Source organism: Myotis brandtii, unplaced genomic scaffold, assembly GCF_000412655.1.
Source record: "Myotis brandtii unplaced genomic scaffold, ASM41265v1 scaffold2514, whole genome shotgun sequence".
Classification (NCBI taxonomy): Eukaryota; Metazoa; Chordata; class Mammalia; order Chiroptera; family Vespertilionidae; genus Myotis; species Myotis brandtii.
The window spans coordinates 171,956-173,936 of record NW_005359533.1 but is presented as its reverse complement, the minus strand read 5'-3'; the positions used below and the strand labels follow the sequence as shown (position 1 = coordinate 173,936).

Below are 1,981 nucleotides of genomic sequence, written 5' to 3'. Positions count from 1 at the left end.
GCGCCCCAACCCCCTGATCGGTCCTGCTCTGTGGATGATAAAGGGTGGCGCTCCAACCCCCCTCCACGAGCCTTGCTCTGTGTGTGACGGGGGAGAGGCATAACCTCTCCATCGGCCCTGCCCCGAGTGTGACAGTGGTGGCGCCCCAACCCCCCTGATGGGCCCTGCTCTGTGAGTGACAGGGGGCAGCGCCCCAACCCCCTGATGGGCCGTGCTCTGTGAGTGACAGGGGCAGCACCCCAACACCCTGATTGGCCCTGCTCTGTGCGTGACAGGGGGTGGCGCTGCAACCTCCCCATCGACCCTGCCTTGAGTGTGACAGGGGGCGGTGCCCCAACCCCCCAAACGGCCCTACCCTGAGCGTGACTGGGGGTGGCATTGCAACCTCCCGATCCGCCCTGCTCTGTGCATGACGGGGCGGCGCCCCAACTCCCCAATCGGCCCTGCTCTGAGCCTGACCAGGGGCTGCACTTAGGGATTGGGCCTGCCCTCTGCCACCCGGGAGCAGGCCTAAGCCAGCAGGTCGTTATCTCCCGAGGGGTCCCAGACTGTGAGAGGGCACAGGCCGGGCTGGGGGACCCCCCCTCCCCCGCCCCCCGAGTGCACAAATTTTTGTGCACCGGGCCTCTAGTCATATTATAAACAAACTGAGACTAAAGCTGGGTAGGTACAATTTTTTAGAGAAAGGAATCAGTTAGATTCTGCCATTCTTCTATACCCTGATCTGAATTTCTTGTTTATTATTATTTACGCAAATATTTTACAATATGGATTCCTTACCTTTTTTCAAAGTGACCAATACTTAAAATTTAGAACAAATGTTCATATTTGCAGAAGTGTTCCTATTATTCCTCCTTTGGCCTGTTCATGACCCTCAGCCACAAGCCTCCAAAGAGTTTTGATCAAGGTCGTACAGAATCACTAACTCAGGAGGGGGCTGTTGTAAATAAAATAGTTGCTTTGCTACTTAGCTAACTCAGCTCTCCAGAACTTCTATCTGGATCTGTTTAGTCTTCTTACCCAACAGTTTTGTGTGTCTCCATAAGAATGGTCCCATTTGGTCCTGGAACAGGCATGGAATTGTAGCGAATGCTGACTTGTGACTTGCGTAGCAGGCTCTCTCGGGCTATCTTGATGTTTAGTCTTCTTACCCAACAGTTTTGTGTGTCTCCATAAGAATGGTCCCATTTGGTCCTGGAACAGGCATGGAATTGTAGCGAATGCTGACTTGTGACTTGCGTAGCAGGCTCTCTCGGGCTATCTTGAGTCCTTCATAGAACATTGCTAGTAAAAACACTCCCACAAAAGCTCCAGCCATTTCTAAGCAGGGAAAGAAAAGATGGTGGTACTGTCAAATATTGCAAAATCATTAGCTGGCATGCTATCCAAGCTAGAAAGACAACATAGAAAAGATGCTACTCTTAATTCTGAATACATTATGCAAAAGGGGAATATAATAACTTATTTGTAAGTGCTGCCTCCATTTCTTGATTAGGCATTTCAATTCTAAATCTTTCACACTGGGAAGCATTGGTAATGTATTCAAACTTCTGATTTTACACACTACCTGAATTAAATAATCCCCTTCTTCCCAGGACAAATTGATTTTGTGGTTCCAAAGATATAACTGCACCGAATGCAGTTCAACTAACTATTCAGCTTGTGCAATTTGAACTTAAGGCACACCAACTCAACATTATAGACCCAAAGAAGGTGGTGATTAGTTATCCCAAATCTAGGACTGACACTAAGATGGGCCAGGCCAAGAATCAGAAATGATGTAGAGCACAGTTTGGTACACTAGAAAGAACACTGGACTAGGCAGGGCTAGAAGGTCTGGGTCGCTGTTCTAGCTCTGACATACTACTTCTGTGATTTAGGGCTAAGCATTTCACTATCTGAAGCTTGACTTATCTGTAAAATAGCAGCAATGTAGTAGGTCAATAGCTTTTAACCTAGAGTTATTTTTTTTATATTTATA

At 47.9% G+C, this 1,981-nt stretch overlaps 1 protein-coding gene across 2 annotated transcripts in view; it reads right to left on the bottom strand.

Moving 5' to 3' along the window:
- The window catches only part of SLC31A1 (solute carrier family 31 (copper transporter), member 1), a 30,748-nt gene that overhangs the window by 2,557 nt on the left and 26,210 nt on the right, over window positions 1-1,981 (bottom strand). For both annotated transcript variants that reach the window (XM_005867849.2, XM_005867848.2), the window contains one exon: window positions 1,152-1,320. In XM_005867849.2, coding sequence (XP_005867911.1) covers window positions 1,152-1,320 — 169 coding nt within the window. The remainder of the gene's footprint in view (window positions 1-1,151; window positions 1,321-1,981) is intronic.